Raw genomic sequence first — 14,147 nt, forward strand, 5'->3', positions numbered from 1 at the left:
AACTCACTAGATGCTCATGCTTCTATTCCTTTTCTCCTTCCTTTTAGCCCTCAAACTACAGTGCAGTTCTTAAGAGTTTGGAGCTTTGCTGTGACTGTTGGTTTTTAACGACATTCTGAATTCCATGCTTACTGTCTTTCCTCGATCTCTCTTGTCTTTCAATCTGTACTGAAAACTTTGAACTCCTCACAAAACTTAGTAGCGACAATAAAATTCAGTAACAACTGTTCAGAAAACTCAGTTACAACAAGACTTCTGCAGGTCCTGGCATCATTTCCGCACCAGCTGAATGCAGATTATGCCTTCAACTGGATGAACGCAACCATATAGAAGAACTTGCCACAGTATCACAAGTGTTTGAGGAACACAAAGATGAACACCTTGAGAGCAGGTCCTGTGTGAGGCACCTCAGGAAATTGCTCCAGAGGCAAATTTTACAACAACAAATACTGTCTCCAAGGTTTGTAGCTCCTTCTGCAGGAGTTGCACAGGGCCATGAAAAGTTAACAGTTTAGACTGATGCTAGTTCAGGATCTCTTCTGCCTGCCTTATTACAAGATAAACGTACACGGTCCATATCCCATCCAAATACAGCTGAGACCACTTTGGTCTGCAAAATATTTGAAAGCAAGTCTGAAAAGGAATTTAGGCTGTCAGATCTCATATCAGGTTTCCAGGTTTTGAGTTTAGAAAGATCGATTTCTGCTTTAAAAAGCAAATAAATAATCCATGATGCACATCAAACTTCAGATGCTTCACCGCTATTTTAAATGCGCTTTTCAAAAAGTCATTTAAATCACTGGTTCTGAGTGCCTGAAGTCCAACAGACATTGTGGATGTTCAGGACCCTCCAGAGCTGACTTCAGTTTTGTGGACATTATTCTAACAGCCAGAAAAATGTTAACGCCAATAGACTGTAAATCTAGTTATGATATGCCTCATTCAAAATTAGTGAGATAATAAATATGCAAACAGACTTTTCTGAAATACATGAAAGTAATGTATGTGTTATAATAGCAGTTTAATAAGATTATGTAGAATAGCTGTTCTCAGTTATCTTTTGTCCTTGTACTTCCCAGCAACTGATATCAATGTAATTACCATCTATTTGATTAAATTTAAATTAAATACCTAAGCATTATAAATTTTTGTATGATATAGTTATACTAAATAAACATTTAAGTCAGATTTTTTTTAAAAGTAGCAGAAATTTAAGTTACGCTTTTATGTCTATATTTAACCTTTATACCTAGCAGTTGAAGTCCAGAATTACTAAAAGTCAGGTAGCCCCCCTTGAAAGACAACAGTAAACTCTCTAGTAATATTAAGAGTTCCAGGATTTGACCCAGAAGCTGTAACATACATGAACTGGACTAATTCTGTTCTCCAGCCCTCTTTTGCTACTGTGCTTTGTTCTAAACCTTTGAAGTCTCACCTTTTGTAGAATTTCAAAAATCATTAAATTTGTACAAAAAAGAACATCCTTCACCTGTATAAACCACTGGAAAATCCTTAACTATCCGTCTGCTGATTTCACAAGGTTTTTTCTATAGCAAACGCATCTAGACTAAGAGTAAGGATGAGATTTTTCAAGGACAGGAAATGCAATTAGGAGTTAACAGACAGCAAAATCTGGCAGACAGGTATCTAACTCTGCTCTCATTTTGAAAACCTCTTCCTTAAGACTCAGCCATATGTAATAGATCTATAAAGATGAATAATGAAAAGCAGTCTTACACCATTACTCTTTTTTATACCACTAAATTAACTTTAAGAGTATTCTTAAGAAAAAATAATCCTTTCCTAAAAACTATTTGATTAATCTTCTTCTAGTCTGCTGACATAAAAACTGAGATAAGGTCAACCATCTTAAAATATTGGCACTTGAACCTCTCCTATCTTATATAGAGAGTGAAACTACAACAGTCTGAAAACATCTAGTAATTCAGGTGACATGAACTATGCACTAGCTTTGATTCTATTAAAAAGAAGTGATAATAAAAAGCAAGGTTACATCGCACACACGCAGAGAAAACTCAGCTGGAATGTAAGACAAGTGAACTAATGAACTTAATTAACACAAAGAAAATTAAAGAACTACCCTACAGATGTGTATGTATAATGAAACCATTCCACAAACGAACCAGTAGTCATAATGAAATTTTCTATAAATTCCTTTTGTCACTGGGGTCAAAAGTATGAAAACTGTGTAGGAACCAAGTATTATAAATGTTTATTGATCCTAACAAATTTTTTAAGTTAATAAGAAACAAAGTGAAAGTTACTTTTACTGCTCTGTGGAGAACTCCGGCATCAGTTCCACTGCTAAGCATCCACCTCCTGAGATTATTAAAAACCAGAAATAATACAACACTGACAGAGATGATCTCCTCTCTCTGTTCAGATGGTAACAATACTCAATGCATTTCTATCCTAAGAGCTCAGACACATGAACAGCACGATATTACAGAGGACTTAGGTGCCAACACAGACCACATGACTGCAGTCTAAGCATGCTTTACCACCTTGCTAGTAACTGCATAAGCAGAGCAGCTGGGTATCGCATTGGTGTACTTTTACACAGTAAATTCTGTCTGGTTTCTAGCGGTTTGAGGAAATGTGGTGGGAGCTTCTAAACCTTTGCGGTGGGATCAGCTGCATATGCGACAAATTCTTAAGTATATGACAGCACCAGGGAAGAGTTTTCCACTTCAGAGCCTCTTCCAGGGGTCTGAAAACAAACCATCATGGTGTTTCTGTGAATCATAACAAGGCAGATCACATCTTAGGAAACACATACCCAAGCACAAAGGAAATAAACGATCAGGAGGCCAAATTTCAGTTAACAACAATTATTATAAATTATTAGAAATTTTTTAATAGATCGCTTCCTGACAGAAGATGTTACACTTTCTCTTTTATCTTTCCCAAAAAATTTTTCTCCAGAAACAATTAAGCCAACAAAACTAAGCAATGGTTGTAGAATCACTTCAAAACCTGTAACATCCATTACACTTGCTGAGTCTGTGCTCTGCAGTTGGCCCCTATATTGTTGGGGTTTTTTTGTTGGTTGTTTTGTTTTTTGGGTTTTGTTTTGGTTTATTGTGTTAAAGCCACAGGATCAGGAGGAATTATTTAGTTTTAAACAGAGGCAAGCACAGAGACAGTGCCCCGTATAAAGCAAGATGAGCGATTCTTTAAGCCTATGGAAATATTGTGACAGGGCAACTTGCTGTAGCAATAAAAATTAGGCACGATTTAAGATAGTAATTCCACTTCGCAACAACATGAAGGAGTCTTTAATAACACAGAATTACTTGAAGCCATACCCACCAGGTAAGAAAACCCTGGATTGTGTTAAAGGTTCAAATATAAGTAACATTTAGAAGGTTATTTCCTCATAACTTGATAAACCTGCAGCTCTTAATTCACATCCCTAACAGAAAAAAGAATCTCCCAAAGCCCAAATAGTGCAGGGTAAATCTTTAAAGTCAGCTCTCACTGATTCTTTCTTTGGCCATTTCTCAAACATGCAATATATAATGCTGATGAGTTAAACATTATATCACCCGTTTTGATTTATTTCTTTCAATTCACTAGAAATTTTATTTATGTTTATAACTACAAGGTTTTTGTTGGTGGTGCCAATAGATGCAGTCCAGGGATAGATAGTTGAGTGCTTGGACCATTATACTGCATTACAATATATTGATTAGAATACCTATAGAATAACTAAGGATAAAACTAATAATGTTTCTAAGAAAAATGCCCAGAAGGGATCAGGCCCAGCCTAATCAAATAATATAACTTCAGCACTGCTGAAGAGAATACCAGCAGTCTAAAATATGAACTCTTCCAGTTATTATTTTCTTTAAGTTGGTGTTTTTCCACAGTCAATAAAAATATTAATATAATTTTATTTCTCCCTTATATCATTTTTATGTACTGACGCAATATTATCTATACTGTCCTCAAGACATAGAAGGTGATGTTGGACCAATAAAAAGCACAAAGCACTTTCTTTATGTGCTTTCTGAATTTCCAGAGTATCTGAACCCAAAGAAAACAGACTGGTGCTGTATCACATACCAGTAATTCAAAGCATTTAATCCTGTCTTCCACACATCGGCCAAGGCAATACAAATGCCAAAAAATTCCTCTTTGATAGCAGAGTTATATACACAGTATATATATATATATATAAATAAATATAAGCCTTCTGTCCCCCTCCACTTGAATGTACACTATCAAATAATTCTGGCCATTATTTTATATTGAGCAGATGGTATTATGAGATTTTTGATAAAGAACAACAATCACCCAGCAAGGGTTGCAAAGGGGTCACTGAAACCAAGATTAACAATTGATTAGCTTTAATGGACTGTGACAGTAATAAACAACAGAGCTCTACACAAAGATTTGATTGTCCTGTTAATGCTGCTGACACAAATGGCTTTTAACTGGCTTCCTGAAAGTGTTAATATCTTCAGAGCCTCAGCAAATGAAGGACTTGGTCAAAGTGAGAACTATCCTGCAGTGAAGAAGCACTTACTGTAGATCTCTAAAAAAATCTTCTATAAAAGTGTGGTTCTGATTTATTCAGACAATAGCTCCTATTTCTCCAAGGCTTAAAGTTAAAAAAAAAATACAATGCGGCACACCTCTGCGAGGCTGGAAAGTAATAGAACTCTAAAGCATTTGAATACAGAAGACAGCATTCATTGAATACAACAATAATATGAATTATCACTTTCAGTGCTCTCATTTTATCCTTACTCCAACATGGGCTGACAGATCTGGGTATCGCAGCCTTCTAAATTCAATTTTTTATCCTTAGCTCTGAACAGTTCACTCTTTTTTTTCCTTTCTGCACATAAATCAGTAATTTGCATCATATTTTCATTAAAGTAAATGGCTTGTGATTACTGGAAGTAACCATGGTAAAATCTGAAAACAGAACGTACAGATCTGTGTATTTCCTAGATACACAGTATGGGAAAAAATCTACAAAAAAAGTCTCTGTTTCCCTTAATGCTTAAGCTCAAAATGTAAATGGACATATGGCAAATAATCACAGATGGGTTTAGACTTTAATCTAGATAGACACAAAGTAAATAAAACTCCACCTAACATAGCATTTAAGAAACCAAGGATATAGGAATTCATTACAGGTAAGGAGGTATGTACTCCATTTAACTACTGAGTAAGACTTTCTCTTAGACTTTCCATTTTAGGTTAGATTACTTGCTTTCTAAATTAACCTGTGTTTTTAATTACGTGTCTTATGCAAGCAATTGGTTTTCCTTTAAACATTTTTAACTGCGAGCTGCCACAGTGCTTCTCCCTCCTGTGTTGTTCCTAAAGGCAACATTTTGAGACAATAATGGTATGGCTCTAAGGGCTTCTAGGTAAGAGAAAAAATGGAGTCTGCTCTAGACAGGGATCCAAACACAAACCATTTGCACAAATCAAGGTCACACAAATCCCATCCCCGTAGGTCCCACCCCATCTGCAAATTCAACTCTCTGTAGAACAGTTTCTTGCCAGTACACTGCAACGATGAAACATGCTGCTAATTACTGTGTTTAAAAATCTTGACCTAAGCCAACATGCAGGGAATTTAAATGAAATCTCTAAGAGTAAAATCCACCTGCTTCGTCTCCCAACACACAAACACTAAATGCATAACCTGTCAAAATACCGAGCCAGCCTTCATTAACTCCGTTCTCTGTAATTGGCATCCTTCTATTGCTCACATGCTTGGCTTTCTACAGCAGTTCTTCAAGCAAGCTATCGTATAAAGTGTTATAGTATACTCTGATGATTAAATATTTAAGAAAATAATTATTCATTACCTGTAAGTCAGCATCAAACTCGTGTTTCAGGTAAGCATCTTCTGCAGCTTCAACAAGACGCTGAAAAATGAAAAAAAAAAAAAAAAAAAAAAAAAAGTAATAATGGATAACATCTTATACCCAAGTGTTTCTTCCAGTGAAACAACAGACTGAGAATTGTGCTATTCATTGTTACTGCATGATATCTGCATGATACTTTATAGAACAGAAATTATTTACATTAACCCTCAAGAGACCTCAGCTAATAGGGGGCAGGGGGGGGAAGGGTCATTTTTCTACTAGTGCTCAGAACCCTGCAGCTCCCATTTGGATACTGATATTTGAAAGAACACAAAGTAAAGTTGCTTCCACGCTGGACCTTATTTTGCACATAGGAGCCCTTTTCAAATCTTTCTTAAAGTTAAAATAGAAGGTATTTTCTAATAACGCACTTGATTGTAAGCAAGAGTGTACACTTTCATCGAGTCTTTGGATATAAATCAAAATGGAATCAGAATTCATATTGACTGATATACGATTTAAACTATAACGGAAACTGAACCAAGAAAAATGTTTCTTGTTGCCAATTCAGAATAAATGGTTCCACAACAACCTGACAGTTTCAAGCAGTACTTTGGTTACAGGGAGCATTTGTGTTCGGTGATGTCTGCAGAGCAGCAGCATGTCACAGCCCTTCCGTCCACATCTCTGTCTCATTGCATCGCTTACCCACGGGTGAGCACAAGCCTCACCAAACCCTCGATTCTCTGCTGGGCTTCTGCATCTTCCCTGCAGACTCCAGTGGGAAGGGGTTTGATAACTTTTTCTTTGCTGCAGAGTTATAGATCTCAAAGATTTGATTAAAAACTGGAAACACTACTCATGCCCAGGTTGATACAGAGGAGAAAGAGCGAGCTGATGAAGTCCACCTTCCCAGTGTCCTGTGCTGTGTGTACATCCCTGTCCTTTGACTCTTTCCACCTTTGAAAATCTTGTCCCACGCTAACCCAGCTGGTCTTAGCAAACCCTTTTAACTTAAACTGGAACTGAACTGAAACAGTTTCGACACTGAGCAAATCAAAGCAGAACTGAACTCAAAAATGTTATCTTCCCCCATACATGAGTAAAAGAACCCAACAACTAACGATGCATTGCAACAGACTACATGAGGGGAAGGCATGCAAAAATATTTCAAATAAAACAGTAATTCAGTGGAATTGCTCCTACTGCTCCTGTACTGCATGAACAGTAGTAAAACCAGACCTTGCACTTTGAAAGGTTATCAAACTTTTATTTGACCCACAATTTCTCTTCCATTTCTAATTTTAAAAGAGAAGAAAAACAAACTATTCTGAGGGGGAAGTCTCACAGCAACTGAAACAGATTCTTAAACATTTGAATGGTCTCTGGAGTCCATCTTTAGCATGCTAGTGATCTGCTGAAAGTAGTTTACAAATCCAGCCCTTATATTTCAAGTACAAAAAAGGCATTTTCTTTAAAATAACTGCTCTAATTCAATGCATTTCTGCAAGTGTGTACTCCTTTATATTAAAAACATAGTTGCACATCTAATACAAAAGATCATGACTCTGATGAGTTTGAGACGAAAATAAGTGAAAGTAGGGTCAAAAATCTTCATGCAGAAACGAATACAACGAAAAGAGAAACATGTTTTTTCTTTCTGAGCTAAAATATTTACTTACTCACCGGAAGAAAAAATACTATAGCATTTTATGAGATACTAGACCCTAGATATTAGTACCTAGTGGGCTAGAAAAATAATTCATGGCTTCTTATATAGTTTGTATTGATCCCAATGTGTTTCAATTACATTTTCGCCTCAGTGAAATGAATTTAAACTAAGATTTATCCCCCCCATGAAAGAAAGATAGCTAGAGAAGCATAAGATGGGTAATAGTAGAAACATCTGGTAAGGAGGGCAGCTCAGAAATGAGAAGTAGTGATTGGTACTTTATTGATTTATTCATTAAGATTTTAGTTGTTACATTTGTTCTTTAAAAAAAAAAAAAAAAAAAAAAAGAAGTTACATACATTTCAGCAACATTCTCTACAGAACAACAAAATAGCAAGCAATCCACTGACAGGTGTTCTTCCTTGAAGACAGACACAACTGCACACGCACACTGTGTGCTTCACCCTCGCAAATCTCATTAAAAAGTCAAAACTTTGATACAGTGAATGTAGACAACACAAGCATATACCACATTTTCTATGTAATATCCCCTAACCACAGTTTGCTTTAAATGTCTCAACACCATTATGAAGGAGACCATGAGAAATCTGGGAGAGCTACAGAGTAGTAAGCTTAAATCCACAAAATGACATACCAGTGGATATACACAGATAATATCAGACTGAATAAATTGTATAGAGATGTTTGAGGGGGGGTTTGTGGTATTGGAGGGGGTGGGGGAGGTGGTGGGTGGTAGTGGTGGTGTTTGTTTTTAAAAAGAAGTCCCCAAAGGGATGAGACATGATGAAATAAATTCCTTAAAACTCTGGAAGCAAAAATATAAGACCCACATGCAATGCTACAACATTTTATATCGAGAAAATTAAATATTTATATTTTTATACTGAAAAAAATCCCTTTTCAAACATTTTAATGACTGAACAGTTCTTAACGTTAGCATGATTAGCAATTTTAACTTAACAGTTTATAATACACTTAATACAAATGCTAATATATTTTCATTTGAGTAAACATGCTCTAAAATCACTGCTGTAGCAAGTAAATGCTTACCAAGCTGTGGTTATCCTGAAGGGAATTGAGAGTTATCTATATGCATTTACACGGAATGAATTATGGACACTGAGTGAGCATTATTAGAGTTACATGATTTAAAGGTCTGTATTTTGGAGTATTTAGCTCTACATATGGAAGGGGGCTTGCATGTGCATGCACAGACAAGTTAAGGGCAGCATATCATCTTTAGATAAGGGACAATTTTCATGTTCAATGGCACAGTCCATTTGAGGTTCTCCTGGTTAAGGAAGCCTTACAACTTTCCCAATATGTGTAAATATGAGAAAAATTAACTGACTTATCCAGCGTATCACAATGCAGCATGGATAAAAACAGAGCAAGAACCAGAAACAAATGTTACACCCAAAAAAACCCAAAAGGTCACTCAAAACACAATGTCAATATTTGGCATTTTTGTAGTACTACACAGATAACATAGAGAAGGCTGAGAGAAGAATAATAAATGTTTGTTTCCTCTCAATAACATTAAATAAATATCACCGAGCTATCTCTGAATAGGGTAATTTTCTTGACAAATGATATTTTAACGTCAGTGAACTGTTATTCTCAGATAAATTCACATTCAACTTAGATTGTTACAGAGACAGCAAAGGAAAGGTGAATGAAAGAGAATGGGTGAAGGGGGGGGGAAAGAATCTGACAAAGTAAGGTAAAAATGGAACAGATGGATAGAAAGGTGAAAATAAATTAAGAAGATATATACCAATTTCAAGGAAAAACATCATGCAAACATCCAGAGCATAGGGTACCCATTTTAGCTTCTAAGATGATCCTTTCTCTTTCCATGTGCCTTGTTAGGGTTTCAGTTTACTTTTAAATGATTCTTCTTCATTAGAATCCTATCTCGAAGTTTGATTAAATAAGCATAACAAAGTTTGAAACAGTTTTTGAACTCCTCAACTGCAGATGGTCACTATTTTATCCATGAATGACAGCTGTGTCTTCCTCTCATTTCAGCTATCAAACCTTGAAGAAGCATATTTATGTTTCATTGTTTCCTTTCTATTTTTTGAAGATAAACTAATTGCTATATGAAAAAAAACAAACCAAACCAAACAAACAAAAAAAAAACCCACCTGAAAAGCTGCTAGGATTTGCTCTTCTCCAAACCAAACTGCTACAAATTTCACAAAGGGATAGAAGACTGGTCTACTTCAGTTATAACTAATATCAACTAGGTACTGATATTATCTCAGTCCATAACATTAAGAATTTATATTCCATATTATTAATATGATAAATTTTCATTTCAAAATAGCAAAAAAAAATCGCTATATAGTGATGTACTTAAATAGAAAATGAAAGATCTACCCTCTCAATTGTAGATGCTCCTTCTTTACTGTCCCAGACTCACGCCTCACCACTACAACCACCAAGTAGCACAGCTTCAGTTCTGTCAGTTAAAAAACGTGAGCTTGTTGGCAGCCCTTCTGCTAACATATTCTTCCCAAACTCACTAGACTATGCCTTAACATTTCTTTCAGCACATTATGTGAATCTTTACAGTTTGAGCTGTTACCTCCATATTGTCCTGCACAACGCACATTTTAGGTCTATGAGAATTGCATCCAGAGTACACTTGACAAGGGCCACCAATTCTGACCTGCTCTGAGCAGTGGGATATCATAGCCATTTAAAAAAAAAGTGTAGATAAACCTGTCCTAGGAGGTTCTTATATCCTAGCATCTGAATGCATTCAACCAACAGAAAAAAAACCAACCCTTAACCCTAACACACTTTCTTATCATTTTCCCGAAGCATTAGATTTGTTTGAAATTCACCTCCTACACAAATTTGCATGTAACTTCAAGGTTGATTTGAGAGGTTTTGGAAGAAAGAAATATTAAAAGCCATCCCTAGTTAAAAATAGCAAAAAGACTAAACCCAAGAAAAACCTATTAATACACTGCACTGAAAGTTTGTCTTGAAAAAAAACCCACACCAATTGTTAAAGAAAACCCCAGGAATTTGTGTAACCTTAAAAGCCTGTCTCACAGGCTGCTATGTATGGAATTTTAACAAGGATTTATATCTTAATCAAATGTAAACAAACTTTGTTAATAAAGACAGTAGAGAGTAAAACAAAGGAAAACTAAACACTGTTTTTAAGAGGTTATTCTTCCATGTTTTGTATCAAGTTTTCTGGTAGATTACCAATCAAAACCCAGCAGTATTCCCTATACAGAAAAAGCTTACAACTACCAATAGTTACCCTTATTCAGGTGAAAAAATCGGTGCAATTTTGATAATCCTACTATTGATTGGAACATCTAATTTCCCATAAAAATCTACAGTAATTGAGCTATGAACATGACAAAAATATTTCCTAAAGTGAAGCCAGATAATTATTTAAAACATAGTTCAGCAGTTCAGTATACTCCTGGGAGAGAAACCAGAACTTGTGTTTCAATTAGAACAATTTTCTTCACTGGCTTCTTCGTGAGAAGTCTACGCTGCGCATGTGGGAGCGCTCAGTAATAGATTACCAAACTTTTAAAACATTACCCAGGTACCTTCCTATGACTTCTTCATTTTGGGGTTCATGTCAGAAGCGAAAAAGGGATTTCCTTTCCAGGAAACCCGTAAGGCTGCAGGTGCTTTGAAAACTTCTGAAAAGCTTGGGCTGTTTTGGGAAGGAACAAGATTTATTAGCATTAAGTGAGTTTAGGTCATATTCTGGCATGGGTGGTAATTCTGCTGCAAGTCCTCCTTACTTCCAGAGTTCTGGGATTTGCTTCTTTCACAATTCATTTAGTGGAAAATGTAAAGAAGCCAACAGAGAATATTTGATGTTGTTCATCAGTATGCCTATTATTTTCTATGCTCAAAAATAGCATCACGTAACATGACAATGAACACACCGATGTGCAAACAGGCCTCTCATTCTCATTATTTTATCGCAAATAGCTTTGCACATGTTTTCCATAACCAACGGAGAAGCACTGTAGGTATTCAAGACTGATGCTGACCTCGGAGGAATATTCGCTACCATTAGAAACACAGACAGACCAATGACAACAGATTTACAATCTGGCTCTTCTAATCCTTGAGATTGTCAGGGAGGGCAGAACAGTTTCTTCTTTTCAGAAAATCCCAGCAGCATATTTTATTTCCACCCTGTTCTCCTCAGCTATGAGGTATTTCCTAGGAATTTCTATCACTAAAATTGCTGTTGCTGTGGCTAAGGCAAAAATTATTTCGTGTCTGTTATCTTGATATTAGAGTTCCTAGTGCTTGTAGCTTCTGACAGACATCAACCTTGCAACTAATGCCATACAAAAAAAATGACTGCTTTATAACTGCTGTCAAATTCCACTACAACAACTCAGCCAGTGTGCTCAGCCACTGTGCTCAGTCACAGTAAGTGCTGCATCAAAGCACAGTCAAAGCAGAAATTATAAATTAAAGATAAAAATAAATTAAAAGCTTAGCATATGCAATTATTGTAAATAACTTCAATTATCCACTTATATTCATTTAAGACTGGCAGATTTTCAGGTTGATCATTGTTAGAGTGCTATCCGGTTTTCTGAAGCAACATAAAGAGTTCAGCTTGGCAAAGAACTGGACAAACAGAAATTAAATTGTAAATGGATGCAAGTACATGAAACTTCACATTGCATAACAGTGGCTAAGACAATCCTGGAGTAATCAGATGCCTTTCTAACTTAACTAGGTCAACACTATATTTAGTTTTGGCAGCGGGAGATTGCCATGGCATGGAAGGAAGACTGCAGATGAAGGAGGTAACACATTTGTCTTGTACCGAGTTCTGCTGTGCTCAAAAGACTGCACAAAGCCAATATATCAGATACAAAATATGCAGATTATCAAATCTGCACCTACCATATTATTATGTCTACCACAGTGCAGGAAGCAATGATGTGCCACATAAGGTTTTATTCCATACTTTTAATTCTGTATGTCTCAGCCATCAAGGAATCAGCTCAACTGCAGGACACAACTTAAAGCTGTTTCAGGGCTACTTAAACTGTGATTTGTCTGCCTAGGGTACAGCAGCAAGCAGCTCCTTCAGCCACCTCTCCTACCCCACAGCCAAGGGCAATGTTGTTCAGCATTTCACACCAATCATGTACTCATCCAAGGACTGGTCATTCTCTGGATATACCTTTGTGTATATTATTCATTCCACTTGCAACATGGCAACACAATTTGTAAATTTTTGCTTTCAGTGAATAATTCACAGATGGTACATTGCTCTCTTCCACATAAATTTAAAAATTTATTTACCATGTTACTTTGTAAAAAAAACCTTCTAAAATCAAGAGAAGCTTGCCCGTGTACGCATTTAAATATTCATCTGTGTACACATGTTTATATATATTTATTCAATATTAATACTAAGCTGAAAATATCATTATGATCCTTGTTCCTGTCCCCTGTACTGAGATCACTAGATTAAAACATCTGATTTATTAATCTTTTTCACACATTTATGCTACTACAGGTCCCACTCTTTACCTGTCAGAATCACTATCCAGTTTGGATAATGCCAGACTGTCTTTCTGCATTTGAGTACAGTGAGGATAGACACAATCTCTGAGCAGAAATAGTTTGCCCTCAGCTCTGATAGCTCTCAACACTACTGCTGGATGCTTGGCAGATACTGCTGAAGAAAGATATGGGATAACCGTTTTCATGCAAGTTCATTTAATGCAAAATTCTCCATTGCTGGGATTTATCTCACCTAACCTCAGCTATTTCAAAGTTAATCATCTCTCTACACGAGTTAACTAAACGTTCTTCATATGTAGACAGAAAACTCCAAAGGTGCTGCTGCTTCCATTCTAAAATAGCTCATAAGATACAGGAAGAACTTTGGAGCTTTTCCTTCACTCTTTTCTTCATTAGAGATTTATACGGATGAAGTTAAGGGAGATGAATCCCACACCATATGCACAACATAAATGAGCTACAAAGAAATGAAAATATTCCCATGCTTACTCAACAGGGGAAAGGAGTCTCGAGGCAACGCTTTGTCCTGACAGCAGTCCTGGGACTAGTCGAGGTGTTTCTGTTCTGTTTACATTTAGAAGCACCAAGTGAAACCAATTGGTTTTGCTCTGATCCCTCTCTCAGCTTTTTCCTCACCTCTGTACTAAGGTTCAATCCCCCAAGTTAATTCAAATTCAGCTTTCAATTTGTGGCCTAGTTCAACAAAATCAGTTATGATATACTGTCCTTGTTCCCGTTTCCAACCAGATTACTATCACACAACAGCAAAAAACCCTCAAGATCTATCACTCAAAACAAAGGTCAGTTCCAGAGTTTGCAGGGACTTATTTCTGTTCCCTAGCCCAGCACTCAATCACAAGACATCAAGCCTTGTCTCTGCTTTCAAACTGAGCCATGAAAACAGTAGGTATTACTCTCTCTCAAGTAAAGTCAATTGGACCATTATTTTTACTTCCCAGGGGGTCAGGATTTCAGTTGCCAATAGACTAAATTAAAGGGAGATTAAAAAAAAAAAAAGAAAAAGAAAAGGAAAATCAAACTCTGAGCTT

General features: G+C 36.3%; 1 protein-coding gene across 1 annotated transcript in view; it reads right to left on the minus strand.

Annotated features, from left to right (window-relative positions):
• The window catches only part of CACNA2D3 (calcium voltage-gated channel auxiliary subunit alpha2delta 3), a 466,439-nt gene that overhangs the window by 319,212 nt on the left and 133,080 nt on the right, over positions 1-14,147 (minus strand). The window contains exon 4 of the mRNA XM_026857568.1: positions 5,856-5,915. Coding sequence (XP_026713369.1) covers positions 5,856-5,915 — 60 coding nt within the window. The remainder of the gene's footprint in view (positions 1-5,855; positions 5,916-14,147) is intronic.

This window comes from Athene cunicularia (genome assembly GCF_003259725.1).
Source record: "Athene cunicularia isolate RWA chromosome 12 unlocalized genomic scaffold, athCun1 chr12_part1, whole genome shotgun sequence".
In the NCBI taxonomy this organism is placed as follows: domain Eukaryota; kingdom Metazoa; phylum Chordata; class Aves; order Strigiformes; family Strigidae; genus Athene; species Athene cunicularia.